The sequence below is a fragment of the Rana temporaria genome, chromosome 4 (genome assembly GCF_905171775.1).
Source record: "Rana temporaria chromosome 4, aRanTem1.1, whole genome shotgun sequence".
NCBI classification, from domain to species: domain Eukaryota; kingdom Metazoa; phylum Chordata; class Amphibia; order Anura; family Ranidae; genus Rana; species Rana temporaria.
In genome coordinates this window covers 381,190,634-381,207,479 of record NC_053492.1, presented here as the reverse complement: position 1 = coordinate 381,207,479, position 16,846 = coordinate 381,190,634, and the positions used below count along the sequence as shown (strand labels likewise).

Sequence of the window (16,846 nt, the reverse complement as noted above, 5' to 3'; positions counted from 1 at the left end):
CATATGTCATCTTATACAGCGGTATAGCACGATTGATGGTGGTGAGCCAGAAAGCAATGGTAGGTAAGGATGGAGACTTCCAGTTCCAGTGGAAGGTTATAGACTTCTTAGCATAGAAGAGTACTATCCGCAGGAAGGTTTGCATATTCTTAGATATAGTCTCGTCATCAATGTGGCCCAGTAAACACCTCAGAGGATTACATATATTTGGTATCTGCGTCAGCGAGCTAATGAAGGCTGTGACCTCCGACCAGAACTTTCTAATCGGAGCACACTCCCACATCATATAAAAAAACGTGCATCGGGAGCATAGCGCTGAGGGGATTCTGCTCAGTTTGAACAGTAAGCATGGTGTGAAGTAGGATCTATATAACAGTTTGGTCTGTATTACCTTGTCACGGGACGAAATGACAGAGGGGACCTGAAGGGGCAATACCTCCTCCCAGATCTCCTCCGTCAGCTCAGAGATGTCGGCTCTCCAGCTAGCAGCCGCTTTGCTCAGCCTTTGAGTCGTAGTGTGAGATCTAGACACTTGGTTCAATGTAGGGATAGCACGCCATCTGGTGACCGACATATTTATATCAACATTAATCTGCGTACCCATGAGTGCAATACCAAAAGGTGTCACAAGATGGGGGCCTAATCACAGCGAACTATCCAGGAGTCATACATTGCCACTTACAGTGCTGTGTAGTACAAAACCATGTATATTTAACCCTTACACATAGGTACAGTGGAGGAGCTGAAAACACTCCCTCTCACCATCTATAGAAGGGCTGTTGTAGTGCAAAAAAAACAAAAGAAAAAACAACAACTTTGTTTATTAAACATAACTCCCTGTCTCAGTAGCATGTGGGAACCAAAAAACAAAACGATGCCACTGGACTTTATACCCAAAAATAGTAACAGTTCGGCCTAGGGCAGTTAAAAAAGGGGGGTGTCCAGACCAGTAGGAGGGGGGACAGAAAAGAAGAGAAGTTCAGTTGACCCTGCATCCTCCGGCTCCCAATACCTGAGCGTAGATAGGATTCTGCGCAAGTCCCAATTATAGACTAGAGTCATGCATAGATTGTAGGTGACGCCTGGAATGTACATGTTTTGCTTGTTTGATTTCGTTATAAAAACAAAAAGGGGTAAATAATCAGATGAACGGAGATTAAGGGGGGGGGATAAGCCCCAACGGGCTAGTCAGAGGCCAGGGGGAGACTCAACCAGGACCAGTCACACTTGCATGTGTAGCAGTCATCCTAAGGTGTTCAGCCAGTCAGCAGCCTCCGAAGGGGTAAGAAAAAAGTTAACAGTACCTTGATGCACAATTCGCAGCTTGCTTGGATACAGCATACTGTATGTACACCCCTTCTCCCTGAGGCATTTACGGACATCCACAAAAGAGCGCCTGCGATGTTAAATCACAGGAAAAAAAAATCAGGGAACAGGTGACCGGTGGTGTTCTCATGCTTGAGCTGAGGATTCTTTCTGGCAGCGGCAAGGATAAGGTCCCGATCCCGGAAATTGAGGAATTTTACCAAGAAAGGCCTTGGAGGGGCTCCCGCCCGTCTAGGCCCAGTTGACACCATGTGTGCGCGTTCCACTATGTAGGTTGAGGAAACCTGTGTGAGATGCAGGATTTGTTTAAAGAAATCTTCAGTGAAGGAGGCCGGGCTATCCTCTTCAGCTCCCTCAGGCAGGTCGACCACCCAGACATTGTTCCGGCGGAGTCTGTTCTCGGCATCCTCCGAGCGATCCGTGAGCATTTTCACCACGCGTTGCAGGTCAATGGTGCGTGCAGAGGCAGCCGAGACATGCTCCACCACAGAAATCCTGGACTCTGTCCACACAGAATTTGTCCATATCGTTGTGGATTAGGCTGCATTCCAGGGCCAGGGAGTCAATGTGTGCCATGAGGGAGGATCTGCTAGCTTCAATGGCCGCCAGGATGGTGTATTAGGTGCGCCCCGTCCACGATCCACTGGATGAGGCTGCTGCAGCTCCATGAGTGTGGCAAAGGAGGCAGTCGTCCTCGAGGGAGAAGGCAAGATGGCCCCTGCACGAGGTCTGGCTGGCGAGTTACAGGACTTAGGAGGAGGCGGTTTCTTGCTCATTTTCTTCTTGGAGGGCATGGATGGGTCGAGGAAGGTTCCCCCAGGCAGAGGCAGCCACTAGCTAAGCAAGATGGCAAGGATAGGCAAAGGATCGAGCTGAATAGAGAGCCTAGGGAGCCGGTGCCTTGTCGATCTAGTTCCCCTATCGATATGGTTCCCTGCTTGACTGCGCAGGCGCAGATGAAGCCCACGGAAACCTCCAAACCTCGGGCAGCATCCAGGCTCATTCCTTAACATCCCTGTGAATTGGAGGATGTTAAAAAAAGAGCCAGGAGGCCGAGCGAGCGCAGCGAGCCGTCCGAGCGAAGCCCTGGACCCTTGCTACAGCTGCTCAGGTTCTGTGATTTCCGTTGGCTCGAAATGTGCCTGCGCAGTCAAGAGTGGAACCATATCGATAGGAGGAACCATATCGGCAGATCACCGGTGTTATAAAAAAAAGACTGAACCTATGCAGGATTATTTGGACCCTCGTCACTTCCGGTGCTGCTCCGTCATAACCAAAGCTGATCGCAGGTCCACAGCGCATGCGCCGCTTCCCCGCAAAATATACCGCGCATGCGCAGACACTGTTTTAGTCCAGGAAAATCTTAGACTCGAGCGGGCGGGCAGAGGCGGAGCATGATGCTTAATGATATCATCGGCAGCACCGCCTCCAGCCCCATCCCTAACACACACTAGCCTGCTCTGGAGAAGGGGGCATGCCCCTTACAAACTAGCACTGTAAATCAATGGACCCAAGGTCGAGAAAAAATATAGAGCCGCACCGCCCCTAGCCTGCTCTGCTGAAGGGGGGGGGGGGGCGGGCCCCGTGTATAGCACTGTATTTATCAATGACAGGTCCAGGAAAAATATAGAGATTTTCCTGTGGGAGCCCTGCAAAATACATATATGGGAAATCAAGAAAAATTCTATAGCAGTGTCTGTAACAGTGGCGGCTGGTGCTCAAAAATTTGGGGGGGGGGCAAGAAATTGCAGCCTCACTGTGCCCGTCAAATGCAGCCATTGTGCCTGTCATACGCAGACATTGTGCCCACTATATGCAGCCACTTGTGCCCATAATACGCAGCCATTGTGCCCACCATATGCAGCCACTTGTGCCCGTCATACGCAGCCATTGTGCTCACCATTTGCAGCCACTTGTGTCCGTCATACACAGCCATTGTCCCCACCATTTGCAGCCATTGTGCCCACCATATGCAGCCACTTGTGCCTGTCTTACGCAGCCATTGTGCCCACCATTTGCAGCCACTTGTGCCCGTCATACGCAGCCATTGTGCCCACCGTATGCAGCCACTTGTGCCCATCGTATGCAGCCATTGTGCCCACCATATGCAGCCATTGTGCCCACCATATGCAGCCACTTGTGCCCATCGTACACAGCCATTGTGTCTTCTATTTGCAGCCACTTGTGCCTGTCATATGCAGCCACTTGTGCCTGTCATATGCAGCCACTTGTGCCAATCAAATGGAGCCACTTCTGCCCATCAAATGCAGCCAGGCGGCGCATCCCCCGGCTGTCACTTCACTAATCTCCCCCCCCCCCCACGCGCGCGTAAAGCCGGTCTGGCGCCATAGTATTTCATGTGTCCGGCATCCTGAAAGAGGCCGGGCACATGAATAGTGAGGGGGCAGAGGTGATGGGGGGGGTGGCGCCCATGCATTGTGGTCTTTGATCTCTGTCAAGTTCTGGGGTCTGGATCGCCTCCGCTGCTTTTCCTCCAATCAGGCCAAAGAACCTGAGTGCAAGTTTACCTATAGCCCTCACACTGGAGACTTGTACACCATCATGATGGCATCCCAGGACGGTGAGTACCAGGTCACGGGAGGGGAGAGCTCATGTGTGACCTTTGGGGTCACTGGTGGCTTAGGGAGAAGGAGAGGGCCCCTGGGTGGACGTGGGAGAAGGAGATTGCTCATGGGTGGATGTGGGAGAAGAAGAGGGCTCCTAGGTGGACGTGGGAGAAGTAGAGGTCTCCTGGGTGGATGTGGGAGAAGAAGAGGGCTCCTGGGTGGCCAGGGGAGGATAGAGCTCCTAGGTCGCCTTTGGAGAAGGAGAAAGCCCCTGGGTGGCCGGTGGAGAAGGAGAGAGCCCCTGGGTGGCTGGAGAAGGAGAGGGCACCTGGGTGTTTGGAGGAGGCGAGGGCCTCTGGGTGGCAATTTATTCAACAAGAGGGCCCCTGGGTGGCTGTGGGAGAATGAGACGGCACCTGGGTGTTTGGAGGAGGAGAAGGCCCCTGGGTGGCCGTGGGAGGAGAGGGCACCTGGGTATTTGGAGGAGAAGAGGGCCGCTGGGTGGCTGGGGGAGGAGAGAGCACCTGGGTGGTTGGCAGAGAAGGAGTGTGCCCCTGGCTGTTTGAAGAAGGAGATGGCCACAGGGTTGGCCAAAATTGGAAGAGCTGGTCCTTGGCTGGTTGGAGGAGGAGAGGGTGCCACCCTTCTCTCCCCAGAGGTAGGGGACACCCTTCTGTCCCCCGGAGGACGGGGACACCCTTCTCTTCCCCGGAGGATGGGGACACCAGGGCTGGACTCGGACAAAAAATGTTCCCTGGACTTCATCCACTTTGACAGGTCTCTTCCATGGCGGCCAGACAAACCCGGCCAACCCTGATGACCACCCAAGCCCCCCCTCCCCCTTCACTAGCCATTAGCCGTTCTACTTTATTAGAGTAAAACGGCTGGTACTGGTACTCTTAGGCCCCGTACACACGAGAGGATATCCGCTGGAAACGGTCCGCCGGACCGTTTCCAGTGGATAAATCCTCTGGCGGATTTGGATCTGATGGCTGTACACACCATCAGATCGAAATCCGCGCGGAATACATCCGCGGTGACGTGTCGCGCCCCGACGATGACGTGCGCGACGCTGGAAGGTAAATACTTCCACGCATGCGTCGAATCATTACAACGCATGCGAGGGAGGGGAGCGGACGGACTGATCCGGTGAGTCTGTACAGACGACCGGATCAGTCCGCTGGACTGGATTCCAGCGGATATATTTCTTAGCATGCTAAGGAATTTTTATCCGCTGGGAATCCGTCGGCTCGATTTTTATCCGCCGGGAAATGTCCGCTCGGACGTACACACGACAGGATCTATCTGCTGGAACTGATCCGCGGATCAATCCCAGCGGATAGATCCGGTCGTCTGTACGAGGCCTTATAGGCAGTACCAGTGGGGAAGCTAGACATTAGTTCACCCGGGGCAAAGAATCAGTTCGGTGCCCCCCCTAATGGAAAAAGATTAGGCAGAAGTGAGAAACTCCCAGGGCATAGCTGTTGAGTCATCTGGCTGTCCCCTCCCCCAGGCTCCTTCTGGTCCCCCCCATGCTCCTCTGTCCCCCTCCCTGCTTCTCTGGTCCTCCCCCTGATTCTCTACCCCCCCCATGCTCCTCTGTACCCTCGTGCTTCTCTTGTCCCCCCCTGTGCTCAACTGGCACCCCCCCCTGCTTCTTTATTCCCCCACATGCTTCTCTGTTCCTCTCCTCTATCCCCCCCCCCCCATGATGCTGTGGTCCCCCATTCGCCTCTATCCCCCGTCCCCCATGATTGATGCTTTGTTACCCCGCAGCGCTCACCTCCTCTACCTGGCTAGTTAACTTCAGCGTGACTGAATACAGACATGCTCCTTGGGAGTCGCACTCAGAAACTCATCATACGATCCGGAAGGACGGCAGCAACATACAGCTGTGACATAAATTTCCTCGGCACTCGTTCTCTTGGTCTTTCCTTCCCCCACTCTCCAACCTGCCTGCTGCTGCAGAGAATCTACATGAAGAGCGGGGGAAGTGAAGACAGTGGCGACAATTGATGGGCACAGTGGCAACAATTGATGGCACAGTGGCTCCGTTTGATGGCGTGGTACAGTGGTGACAAATGATGGGCACAGGGGCTGCGTTTGATGGCATGGCAGTGGCGACAATTTTATGGGCACAGTGGCGGCAATTGATGGGCACAGTGGTGACAATGGCATGGCACAGTGGCTGCGTCTGGCATGGCACAGTGGCGACAATGGCATGGCACAGTGGCGACAATTGATGGCATGGCACAGTGGCGACAATTGATGGGCACAATGGCAATAATTGATGGCACAGTGGCTGCGTTTGATGGCATGGCACAGTGGCGACAATTGATGGCACAGTAGCTGCGTTTGATGGCATGGCACAGTGGCGACAATTGATGGGCACAGTGGCTGCGTTTGATGGCATGGCACAGTGGTGACAATTGATGGGCACAGTGGCTGCGTTTGATGGCATGGCACAGTGGCGACAATTGATGGGCACAGTGGCTGCATTTGATGGCATGGCACAGTGGCAACAATTGATGGGCACAGTGGCTGCGTTTGATGGCATGGCACAGTGGCGACAGTTTTATGGCAATTGATGGGCACAGTGGCGGCAATTGATTGGCACGGTGAGGCTGCAATTGATTTTTTTTTTTTGTGAGCCCATATCCATGGTGTGCCCCCATCCAGCCTGTGTTATGTAATACAGACAGCCTGTGTCTCCGTTGTGAGCTCTCGCCATATCCCATATAGTCAGCTATAGTTGTGTGGAGCAGCTCTGCGCTCGGTTTCCTTGGTCTAAAAGCGGCAAGCATCTTACACGGCATAGTGATATGCATGCTACACCGGTTCCTCCGGGTAGAGTACGCAGGACTAAGCGTGATCGGTGCTGACAAAGCGGACAAGTCCCACTAGTGGCCCTTATTTTGGTCGTGGACCCGCCCCCGGAAACACATGGCCGTATTGTCTTGAGATCTGATCTGTCAGCCAATCACATGATGATCAGAAGCGGTAACAGTTCAGCTGACCTATCGCTCCTTTCCCACACACATCTGATGACAGACTCCTCCCCTACCGACATGTGGTTCCGGGAAGTGGAATTGCTTCCGGGTGTTGGTAGGAGTACACGTGTTGTGAGGAGAGTTCCGGATGGTGATCAGCAACATGTCCGATCTGGATCTGATCAGAACTATTGATGATGATGAGGAGGTTCCGGAGGAGCCGGAGTCTGAGGAGGAGGACGAGGTAAGATCGGAGGATGTGAAGAATGCTGTCCCTAATGTATGCAGTGCACAGGGGCCCCAAGGGTGGTGGATTGCAGAAGGAGGGGTACAGGGGGAGGCGCACAGTTGAGCATTGCAGAAAGAGGGGGGTGCAGAGGTGAGCATTGGAGAAAGAAGGAATATGGGGGCGCAGAGGTGATCGTTGGAGAAAGAAGGGTATGGTGGGGGGAGCAGAGGTTAACGTTGGAGAAAGAAGGGTATGGTGGGGGGCGCAGGGGTGATCGTTGGAGAAAGAAGGGTACGGGGTGGGGTGCAGGGGTGAGCGTTGGAGAAAGAAGGGTACGGTGGGGGGGCACAGGGGTGAGCGTTGGAGAAAGAAGGGTACGGTGGGGGGGGGGGCACAGGGGTTAGCGTTGGAGAAAGAAGGGTACGGTGGGGGGCACAGGGGTGAGTGTTGGAGAAAGAAGGGTACGGTGGGGGGGGGGCACAGGGGTGAGCGTTGGAGAAAGAAGGGTACGGTGGGGGGGGCACAGGGGTGAGCGTTGGAGAAAGAAGGGTACGGTGGGGGGGGGGGGCACAGGGGTGAGCGTTGGAGAAAGAAGGGTACGGTGGGGGGGGGGCACAGGGGGGAGCGTTGGAGAAAGAAGGGTACGGTGGGGGGGGGGGCACAGGGGTGAGCGTTGGAGAAAGAAGGGTACGGTGGGGGGGGGGGCACAGGGGTGAGCGTTGGAGAAAGAAGGGTACGGTGGGGGGGGGGGGGCACAGGGGTGAGCGTTGGAGAAAGAAGGGTACGGTGGGGGGGGGGCACAGGGGTGAGCGTTGGAGAAAGAAGGGTACGGTGGGGGGGGGGCACAGGGGGTGAGCGTTGGAGAAAGAAGGGTACGGTGGGGGGGGACAGGGGTGAGCGTTGGAGAAAGAAGGGTACGGTGGGGGGGGCACAGGGGTGAGCGTTGGAGAAAGAAGGGTACGGTGGGGGGGGCACAGGGTGTGAGCGTTGGAGAAAGAAGGGTACGGTGGGGGGGGGGCACAGGGAGTGAGCGTTGGAGAAAGAAGGGTACGGTGGGGGGGGGGCACAGGGGTGAGCGTTGGAGAAAGAAGGGTACGGTGGGGGGGGGGCACAGGGAGTGAGCGTTGGAGAAAGAAGGGTACGGTGGGGGGGGGGCACAGGGGTGAGCGTTGGAGAAAGAAGGGTACGGTGGGGGGGGGGGGCACAGGGGTGAGCGTTGGAGAAAGAAGGGTAGAGGGGGGGCGCAGGGGTGAGCGTTGGAGAAAGAAGGGTAGAGGGGGGGGGGCAGGGGTGAGCGTTGGAGAAAGAAGGGTACGGTGGGGAGGGCGCAAGGGTGAGCGTTGGAGAAAGAAGGGTACGGTGGGGAGGGCGCAAGGGTGAGCGTTGGAGAAAGAAGGGTACGGTGGGGAGGGTGCAGGGGTGAGCGTTGTAGAAAGAAGGGTACGGTGGGGGGGGGGGGTGCGCAGGGGTGAGCGTTGGAGAAAGAAGGGTAGAGGGGGGGGCGCAGGGGGGGAGCGTTGGAGAAAGAAGGGTAGGGGGGGGGCGCAGGGAGTGAGCGTTGGAGAAAGAAGGGTAGAGGGGGGGGCGCAGGGGTGAGCGTTGGAGAAAGAAGGGTACGGTGGGGAGGGCGCAAGGGTGAGCGTTGGAGAAAGAAGGGTACGGTGGGGAGGGTGCAGGGGTGAGCGTTGTAGAAAGAAGGGTACGGTGGGGGGGGGGGCGCAGGGGTCAGAAAGAGAGAATTCCTAGTCCCATTTTTATATATATATAGATAGATAGACCCCTTTCCCACACAGCAGTAAAGCGGCGCTTTTTGGCGGCTAACGGGGTACCGCTAGCGGCCGGAAAAATGAGTTAAATGCGCCTGAAAAGTGGCGCTGCGGAAGTGCTTTCAGGCGCTTCTGCAGCGGTGCACAATAACCACTTAAGGACCGCCTCCTGCACATTTCCGTTGGCAGAATGGCATGGCTGGGCACAGGCACGTACCTGTACGTCCCCTTTAAGTTCCCAGCCGTGGGTCGCACGCCCGCGACCTGGTCCGAAGCACCGGGACCCGATCACCGCCGGTGTCCCGCGATCGGTCACAGGAGCTGAAGAATGGGGGAGAGGTGTGTGTGTAAACACACCTTCCCCGTTCTTCACAGTGGCAATGTCACTGATCGTCTGTTCCCTGATATAGGGAAAGGCGATCAGTGATGTCACACGTCCAGCCCCCCTACAGTTAGAAACACATATGAAGTCACACATAATCCCTACAGCGCCCTCTAGTGGTTAACTCCTAAACTGCAATTGTCATTTTCACAGTAAACAATGCATTTGTATAGCACTTTTTGCTGTGAAAATGACAATGGTCCCAAAAATGTGTCAAAATTGTCCGATGTGTCCGCCATAATGCCGCAGTCACGAAAAAAATCACTGATCGCCGCCATTAGTAGTAAAAAAAAAAAAAAATATTAATAAAAATGCCATAAAACTATCCCCTGTTTTGTAAACGCTATACATTTTGCGCAAACCAATTGTTAAAAGCTTATTACGATGTTTTTTTTTTTTTACCAAAAATATGTAGAAGAATACGTATCGGCCTAAACTGAGAAATTTTTTTTTTTTTATATCCTTTTTGGGGGTATTTATTTTAGCAAAAAGTAAAAAATATAGATTTTTTTTTAAAATTGTCGCTTTGTTTATAGCGCAAAAAATAAAAACCGCAGAGGTGATCAAATACCACCAAAAGAAAGATCTATTTGTAGGAATAAAAGGACGCCAATTTTGTTTGGGAGCCACATTGCACGGCCGTGCAATTGTCAGTTAAAGCGACGCAGTGCAGAATCGCAAAAACTGGCCAGGTCCTTTACCTGCATAATGGTCCGGGTCTTAAGTGGTTAATTTCAATGGGCAGGGGCGGTGGAGGAGCGGTGTATACAGTGCTCTTTCACCGCCCCAAAGATGCTGCTTGCAGGACTTTGTCTAACGCCCTGCAAAGCGCACCGTTAGTGTGAAAGCACTTGGGCTTTCACACTGGGACTGCAGGGGAGGCATTTTTTCATGTGCTATTTTTAGCATCCGTTTTCGGATATACATGTATCCCCTATGGGATAGCGGGTGTCAGCAGATGAACATCCACTGACACCGATCTCATCAGTCCCCGCTATGGTCTGATTCTGCAGACAGAGGAAAATCCTATTTTTCAATCCGTCTGCAGATCAGAATGAACCCGGACAGGCGGTCCGTGTTCATCCTATCCCCCCATAGAGGAGAGCGGAGATCTGAGTGACCGCCCTGTCATCTGCCGGCTCGGCGGAGCTATCCCCGCTGAGCAAGCGGATAAGAAAGGTACAGATCCTCACGGGATCCGTACGTGTAAAAGGTGCCTAATGGTTTCATTGCTAACAAGTGGACAAGACCTCAGACAACATAATCGGTGTGTTTAGTGCTGCATATGGGGAGTAGGATGATAAAACTGAAATCGGGGGCATTGTGTCTCAAAGTATCAAAATAAACACAAAATAAATTACTGATATATTATAAAAACACAATAATGAATCCCTATTGCAAAATTTGGACTGTACACTGATTACTGTCGCTGGTAGCCCAGCTATAAGCGTTGCAATCAGATTGAGAGAAATGGAGAGGAACTGTCATTTATCACCTTTTCTTTAGAAGATGCTATCCCACCGGGCTGGCTCACTGACTGTAAACGTAATTGTACTTTGCAAAAAGAAAAACAAAAAAAAGGCCAACCATTGGTGTTTGAGGGGGGAGCTGCACACTGGAGGTTTTTTATGCGTGCGCCTGCTATGGCTCTTAAAGGGGCCAACTGCACCGGTATGTCGTTTTGTGGTTACGAACCGATTTGACGTAAATGTGCGCGAGCCGGTCGGCATGTAGTTAAACAAAAGAAAATTGTTTAGAATTGGGAAAATGTGTATACCAAGACGACGCTGCCTTGGTATACATATGTGCCAGAAAAGCTATCTACGGTGGATCGTTTTTCAGAGAATGATAAAACTAGGTTTGCAGGCGTTCAGGTGCTAATGTACATTATAGCAAAGGTTCCTGGGGGCCCAAAACTCTCTAGCTCCAGTTTAACTGATGACAGCCCAGTGCATGCACAGGCTGCTGTAAACAACCTAATCGTGTGAGCCAGGGCTATGCAGACTATTGTGCCCACCCACCACCTGTCAGTCCTGGCTGCTGTTGAGAGTGAGGTGCGGTAGGCACGTACAATAATCGGCTGTGGCTTTTGCCCACCACTGCCACATTTGTAAAGACACGGCACCTTCATTGTGGCCTGTAGAATCTGATGACAGGGAATGCTATAGTACTCTGCACAGAAGATATTTGCAGGTGTATGACGTCGTAGCCATTAAGTAAGATAGCCAGTCGCATAGCATTTTTTATAGGACAGGTCAGCAATGGCAGGTTTCATTTCTAGGAGGTCATTGGTAAACACTGGCTGCTGTATATCTTGTATAATTGGAGAAAGGGAGCTGTATGGTTCCAGTAACCCTTGACTGCTAAATACAACAAAGACCGAAGGGTGTGATGATTACTTGTCATTGATTCCATTTTATAACAGGAGCAACCAATTGTCCTCGGAAAGAAGAAGCAAGCCAACCATAAACACAGTGAGGACTTCAATTCAGATTTCGTGTTTGCAGAGCGGGATGGAGGACAGGGTGATGACAGCTGGGTGATGGATGATGTTATGAAGCAGCTTAAAAAGGTAAGAAAAAAAGATATCCCTCCCCCCCCCCCCCCTGCCAATTGCATATGTAGATGATGAGGCCTTTGTAAATCTCCTCACTGCTTTGATCTTCTTTCTAATCTAGAGAACCGCAACAAGCTTGGATGAGAAGATTGAGACGGTGAGAAAGAAGAGGAAGAACCAGGTCAGTAGCTGTGCCTAGATTTGTATCGTCCTCCCAGGATCAGCATTCTGATGTATTTCTATTTCCTACAGGAAAAAGCAGAGAAAAACACTCAACAGTCGGAAAAGGAGGAAGATGTAAAGAGTGAGGACGAGGAGGAGAACGAGGAGGAGGAGAACGAGGACGAGGAGGAGAATAATGAGGAAAGCGAGGAGGAATTCTCATCAGAGGAGGAAATTGTTCTAACTAAAGCAGGTAAGGTTCTTCACGATTGAATGGCTGTTGCATTAAGGTTTTGCTCCTTAAGCCTTGTTCACACAGGCATACTACAGCGTATATCCATGTTTGCAAGCATGGGAATGCACAGGTTTTCAGTGAATCTCTGTGCTGGCAGACCTGTTGATTTCAATTGGGACTCAGCGGCTGCACGAACACAATAGCTGCTTCCAATGTGACATCTGTGAAGCGGATGCACGACCCTGAATAGAAAGAGATGGATAATATATAATTTTTTTTAATTCAAATAATAAACATGTTATACTTGGGTTAGCACAGAGCGGCATCTTGCCGCCACATCTGGGGTCCCCCACTGGCGCTGTCTGTTCCTTTTCTTACTCTGAGTGTCCCCTTAGCAAGTTGTGTGCTGTGGGTGCACTCATGCAGGTGTACGCCTGAGTACTGAGCAGCCTCCCTCCTCACAGGCTTTGATTGACATCGGCATAAGCCAAGGGTTCCTGCTGCCTCTGTGTTCTGTGAATACAGGAAGAGAGTGCAGCATTGCTGCAGACAGGCCCAGCACTGGATCGAAAGAGGAGCCATGTAAATATTTAAGGGGGGGAGCTGATCATGGAAGGGGTTATTTACCTTCATGCAGAAACCTTATGCTTTTTTTAGAACCACTATAAAGTGTGAAACTTAAAAACACAGGGAAGTGCATATGTTTTAGCAGGAGGCAAATGCAGACTTTTTTTTATTTTTATGCATGCTTTTTTTATTTTTTATGGATGATTATCGACATCCTAACCAAACATTAATCCATATGCTGGAAAATACAAATGTAGAACATGAATCAAGTCAGAAAGGTAACCATAATAGAGTCAGTAGAGTATACGGTAGCCTAGTATATGTACGTAGGGAGCGAGAACAAGTTGGTGCTATGGCAGGGGTTGAAATCTTGGATCTCTTGAGATTATTACTTAGAGTGGTTGTAAAGTCAGAAGGTTTTTTATCTTGGTTCATTCTATGCATTAAGATAAAAACCCTACTGTATGCAGCAGCCCCCTAATACTTACCTGAGCCCCATCTCTTTCCAGCGATGTGAGCGAATGCCTCGGCCATCCTGGACTCTCCCTCCTGATTGGCTGAGACGCAGCAGTGATGCCATTGGCTAACCGATTTAACAGCGGAAGCCAATCAGGAGAGACGGGGGCGGGCCGAACCGAGGCTCTGTGTCTGAATGGAAATACAAAGCTGCGGCTCAGTTCGGGTACCCCCATTGCAAGCTGTTTATTGTGGCAGCATTTGACGGGATGTAGGGGCCAGGAGGATCTGGGCTGCCCTATGCAAATCCACTGCCCAGAGCAGGTAAATATGATGTTCTATTTTTTCTCTAAAAAAAAAAAAAAAAAAAAAAAGACTTTAGTATCACTTTAAGCTACGGAAGGTTCCCCCACCCCCCCCTTCATGACCAGGGTATTTTTTTTTTCGGTTTACTTCTTTAACATCAAGGGGCAATCAAAAGGTTAACTGTGTGCCTAAAAATGTCCAATGTGTGTAACGTGTGCTGCTTTTTAGTAGACACAGGGCTCTGTACTGTGAATGGCTAAGCCAATCTGCAGGTTCCAGCCATAAATCATTGACCAGGACCTGCTGACCAACTTGTGCTGTACCAAATGACAGCACAGATGGGGCGTGCGCTCCTTACCCGAAAATGCTGGATTATGTACATTGTGTGATTCAGTGCAGAGTGGCCGCCCGTCTGCAGTAAAAAAGCAGTGGGCAGTCCACAACTGGATAAAGTATACAAGTGCACCCACCTTCATTACTTTTTTTTCCCCCTTATTCAGATACGCTAAGAGTTAAAGAAAAAAAGAAGAAGAAAGGAACTGGGGTAAGATATTTGCATGACTGGTACCCAACCTGTCAACTTTTCACCTAATCAAATTAAAGAATGACTCCAGCAAAACCTTTTTTTGTTTTTGCGTTTTCTTTGATAGGTGACAGGTTGGACATTGTCAGATTTTTGTTGTCTTTGTCCTTATTAGAGATTTCCTCTTACTGCTTGGCATTATAACTTGAAAAGATGTTGGTGAAATCTGGCCAATGAGAACCCAGACCGCAATAAAAACATAATCTGAGATTTCAACTGTTTCCATGCTTTGTAATAACTGACTTCATTGTCTAAACTTCCACAAGCATGCTATCTACTGATTTGTAAACTAGTTATAACCCCTTGCCACCCAGCGTCCCTTTTAAAAGGTTCTGAATGGCAAGTGGAACAGGAAGGATTAGTGAACATGTGACCACTGTAATTCACTGTTCACGTTATCGGGAGCCAGTCCTGCCCCAGCTACTGTTTGTTAGTGGGGGGCAGAGAGCTGTCTTTGACAGCTCAATCTCAGTGCTGTGTGCATGCTCTTTGCACATGGTCATCGGCTGCCCAGTGACCCATATGTGTGCAGCGTGTGGACGTTAAAGCCCACCCTTATGCCTTTGCACATGTGTGTTATGTGGGCGTCCGCATGTTACGTGTGTGTATATATGGGCCCTTTATACATACCAGTTAAATGTTTTATTCATTTATGTTATTTTGATTTTCAGAAATCTGGGTTTTTTGAAGATGCTTCTCAGTTTGATGAAAGCTTGACTTTCCAGGACATGAATCTGTCTCGACCCCTGCTAAAGGTACTAGTAGGCGACACAATTTAAAACTGAATATACAGATACAGCGTTAAATGCAGAATTGCAGTTCTGAGCTTTTTTTTTTTTTTTTTATGGTTTATTATGATCTGTAATTTGCTATAGAATATTTAAGTTTATAGAAGCAGTGGCATACAAACATTAGTACCAGATGTTGCAATAGCTTATGGGGGTCCCATAGTTTGCTTATATACCACTTTTTTTCCGGTAGGTCAAGGGCATTGGTTGGGGACTTTAGGTACCAGGGGAACATTGACAAAGAGCAATGACATTTCCAAAAATTTACAGTATGTAAGTATGGAGATTTCGCTGCCAATGGGAATACCTATTCTGCAGACACCCCTATTGGGTAGTTTCTCACTTTGAAGAGCTTTCAGTTCCCTGTTGTGTCTTTGGAACAAAAAGTGGAGTGAAATTGCCCCAGTGGGACAAGACGGCACAAAAAAAAACTGACAGCAGTTTTAACCATTTCGTACTCCAGCAGTCCCAAACCAGTGGCCTCTGGACCACAAGCAAATTGTGATGGTCTCCATGGGTTCTGCTGCAAATCAACATTGTGACCGATGTATACCGCCCAATGTTGTTTCCAGGGTTGTTCTCAATGCATGCTGATGGTCAATACTGTCAACATGCGTTGATACCCAGTGCCTCCCCTGTAGTTCCGGCTCCTGTGAACTCCCAATGGCAATGGTAAACAGAATGTGGTATGAAGCACTGAGCTCAAGCACATGGCTGGATAAGGAGGTGAGGTACAATAAGTGTGTGTGGGTAAGGGTAAGGGTAAGGCATGTAAAAATCATGTTGGTGTTCCTGAGGACCAAGGATTCCAAATTTGTGCGTTTAGTGGTACGTGAGGTTCAAAAGATTGGAGACCACTGCTCTACCTAATGTTAGGAATAAAAGTAATATCTTTAGATGACGTTGGTCTTGGGAAGTTGTACAGGATGGAAGCTCAGGGGCCCCTGGCTGTCACTGCTGGGTCTAGTCATGGTATGCTAGCCCACTGCATAGTGTGACTTGCTTGATTTACTAGTGGCCATTATGTCGATAAGTCTTCCTGCTTTTAGGTTTTACTTGCTTGGTTTTTAAATCTCCAGTAAAAATAAAAGCTGCTACTAGACATACTGAGCAGTTGCTAAAACCATAATATTGAATTGAGCATTTGCCTTGAACCTTCCTATTTCTGCACTGACCCATTCCTTTTTGAGGTTTCTAGGTTCTCATCTTTACTTTCATTACTCAGTGATTCACTGACCTGGACAAGTATCCTGGTTAGGATTCTGAAGTTCACTGCATGCTTGTTGTTTGCCAGTTATGAAGCGAGTACAGTGGGACCTTGTATTACGAGCATAATCGTTACAGGAGAATGCTTGTAATCCAAAGCACTCTCATATCAAAGCGAGTTTCCCCATAGAAGTCAATAGAAACAAAGATTCGTTCTACATTGACTTCTATGGCATGCAATACCGCATGTGGCCACAGCTGGGGGCGCTGGAGAGACTCAAATACTTGGAGACCGATCGGCTGCACTCGGGATCGGAATGTTTCTGAACTGGTCAGCGTGTCACCGGTGCCCTCGCTCCTCTGGCCAAATGCAACACCGCAGAGGCTCAAATCCTGCTTGTTTTGCAAGACAACACTCGCAAACCATCGAAAAAAATGCTTTTATTGCGAAACGCTCGTTAACCGCGTTACTCGCAATCCGAGGTTCCACTATATAAGATTGACAGCTGTGTGTGTGTGTGTGTGTGTGTGTGTGTGTGTGTGTGTGTGTGTGTATAAAAAAAACAGTTTGTTCCCTTGATTCCTTTCTCACAAATCATAAAGCGTTAGCTAGCCCTTAAAATGTTTCCATTGAGTTTTGATGGCATTTTGGTTTTCATATTCGGCATCCACCTCTGAAAAACATTCTGGGAATTTCAATATACAATTTTTTATGCAAATCCTTAC

The 16,846-nt window shown here is 50.1% G+C and overlaps 1 protein-coding gene across 1 annotated transcript in view; it reads left to right on the top strand.

Moving 5' to 3' along the window:
• The first annotated feature begins 6,922 nt into the window (after positions 1-6,922).
• Positions 6,923-16,846, top strand: part of DDX27 (DEAD-box helicase 27) — a 33,902-nt gene continuing 23,978 nt past the window's right edge. The window contains exons 1-6 of the mRNA XM_040351041.1: positions 6,923-7,127; positions 11,686-11,832; positions 11,939-11,998; positions 12,070-12,232; positions 14,044-14,087; positions 14,798-14,881. Coding sequence (XP_040206975.1) covers positions 7,032-7,127; positions 11,686-11,832; positions 11,939-11,998; positions 12,070-12,232; positions 14,044-14,087; positions 14,798-14,881 — 594 coding nt within the window. The 5' untranslated portion in view covers positions 6,923-7,031. The remainder of the gene's footprint in view (positions 7,128-11,685; positions 11,833-11,938; positions 11,999-12,069; positions 12,233-14,043; positions 14,088-14,797; positions 14,882-16,846) is intronic.